Source organism: Cinclus cinclus, chromosome 8 (genome assembly GCF_963662255.1).
Source record: "Cinclus cinclus chromosome 8, bCinCin1.1, whole genome shotgun sequence".
NCBI lineage: Eukaryota > Metazoa > Chordata > Aves > Passeriformes > Cinclidae > Cinclus > Cinclus cinclus.
The window spans coordinates 8,871,364-8,873,717 of NC_085053.1; the positions used below are offsets into that span (position 1 = coordinate 8,871,364).

The 2,354-nt window shown below is 42.5% G+C and overlaps 1 protein-coding gene across 1 annotated transcript in view; it reads left to right on the top strand.

Annotated features, from left to right (window-relative positions):
• Window positions 1-274: 274 nt before the first annotated feature.
• NEK7 (NIMA related kinase 7) overlaps window positions 275-2,354 on the top strand; it is a 51,378-nt gene continuing 49,298 nt past the window's right edge. The window contains exon 1 of the mRNA XM_062497277.1: window positions 275-537. Within this exon, the coding sequence (XP_062353261.1) occupies window positions 481-537 (57 nt within the window). The 5' untranslated portion in view covers window positions 275-480. The remainder of the gene's footprint in view (window positions 538-2,354) is intronic.

The window sequence follows — 2,354 nt, forward strand, 5'->3', positions numbered from 1 at the left end:
TGTTTAGCTTTTTTTTTTTTTTTCTATTTAATTGGAACTACTATTGGATATTCCCTAAAATCTATAGATAAATCAATGCAAATAAGCAGTGTGTGGGCTGCAGTTGTAACTCTTCTGCTGTTCTGCTATTTCCCCCGCTGCCTGTAGGTCAGACATCTACATAGTTAAGCAAGTGGTTGGTCACCCTGAAAAGTAATGGGATGATACAGCTTTTATCAGGCAGAGTAATTTGTCTGGTGCAAGTAGTTTTAATTCATATTATTTAATAATAAATTCAGGTGCAGCTAAACGTAAGAAAATCTTCTTCCCCAAGCAGTGCAGAGCTGGACTAGTTAAATGTTCCTAACTCAAGCATACAATTGAGAAGATTAATTCCTTTGTTCTTCTGCTAATGTTCATTAATCATAAATACCGACTGAATTACAGTGTAATGACTGTATTTTTCCTTTCAGGACATAAGGGACATTGTTGCGTGATAGAATGGATGAACAATCACAAGGGATGCAGGGGCCTACTGCTCCACCATTTCAGCCGCAGGTACATATATCTGGGATTTTTTTAACTGCAACGGATTTCTTAAATAAAGAAAGATGTAACATTGTTTATTGTGGTAACAATGAAACTGTAAATAGATAGAATGTGTTCTCGTGATCTTGAAATGGGTTCTATATTCCCTCCAGTATTCCATTTGCCTTCTGCTGCTTCGCTGACTTGGAGGAGTTGGAGTTGTAGTGTGAGGAGGAAGCAAAGAGGAATACAGTTGTTTCCTTAAGAAATGTTGAGTTGTTAAACACTATGTTTCAAAACTGTATCCAAAGTGTCATATTTATTTCAGACTGTTACCTTCACCTATTTCTTCTTACATCTCCTGACAGTGATATTATATGAATTTCTGTCATTACCTGCTGAAACCAGGCATCAAATCCATCACCTCCCTTTCACTGTCACCCTCACAATGAAAAAAATCTTTCCTGATGTTTAGATGAAACCTTCTGTGTTTCAGCCCGTGCATATCACCTCTTGCCCTGTCACAGGGCACCACTGAAGAAAGCCTGACTCTGTATTTTAACATGTATTTTTCAGGAATTTGAGCCCATTGATGAGATTCCCCTGAATATTCTTTTCTGTAGACTGGATGTTGCCAGTGCTGTCAGTCTTTCCCCCTGTGATCTGTGCTGCAAAGTCCTGGTCACTCTCCAGTACATCTGTCTAGGGGTGGCCCAGAGCTGCATGCAGCACTCCAGGTGTGCTCCCACCAGTGCTGAGGGGAAGGATCATTTCCCTCCTCCTCCGGGCACCACTCCTCCAAATGCAGCCCAGGACATCACTGTCGACCCCTGGGTGTATTGCTGGCCCGTGTTCACTTTGGTGTCCAGCAGCACCCCCAGGTCTGAGCTGTGCAGCTGGTTCCCAGCAGTTCAGTGCCCAGCATTCCTGGTGCCTTTTGGGGTTGCCGTAGCCCGCGTGTGGGGCTTCCCACTTCCCTGTGTTGAATTGTATGAGGGTCGTGTCAGCCCGTTTGTGCAGCTTGTCAGGGTCCCCTGGGATGACATCACAACCTTCTGGTACATCATCCAGTCCTCCCAGTTTGTGTCACAGCAAACTTACTGAGATCTCACTTGGCCCCATCATCCAGATCACTGATGATGGTGTTGCTCAGCACTGCATTGAGCCCACTATTGATTCCTGAGGTACATTGGTAGCTCCAGTCCTGTGAAGTCCCTGAAAGCTCCATCAGAGCTTGTTATCTATGGAGTTAAAACACTGTACTCCCCTACATCACAGGGATGTTTTGGGATTGCAGATACTATTCCCAAACTGCTTCCACATTGTGAAAAGATTATGGAGGAAGATAGAAAAATATGGATTAGCAGTCTGAGGCAGTAGACTCTTAAGCTCCAGAACTTTTGTGAGAGTAGAATTGGGAGCATTTTGGCATCTAAATAGAGCAAAGCATTCATCTCTGACTAGATCTGAAAAGCTATAAACTAAAGGCAGCATATACCTCCCTTGCTTATTGGGGGTTTGTTTGTTTTTGTTTAAGGTGTGTTTGTTTGTTTTGGCATTCCCAAAGCTGAAGAGCAGTGATTAGTTAAGTCTCTTCTTATATGGAAGCATGTCTCTGCTCAGCATTGCTATTCTGCTCTGTTACCTTGTTTGCCTGTATTCCTCTCAGAATGAGGACTCAGAGCCCTGTGCAGTATTCAGTGTACACACAATATACTTAAGTAATGAAGCATTTTGTTTTCTGTTTAATCCAGTTGCTTTTTCTAAAAATGTCTGACTTGCTTTTTGGTGGTAACTGACCAATCAGTTTAACTTTTCATGGACGTTTTTCTACGGTGTTTTGTATG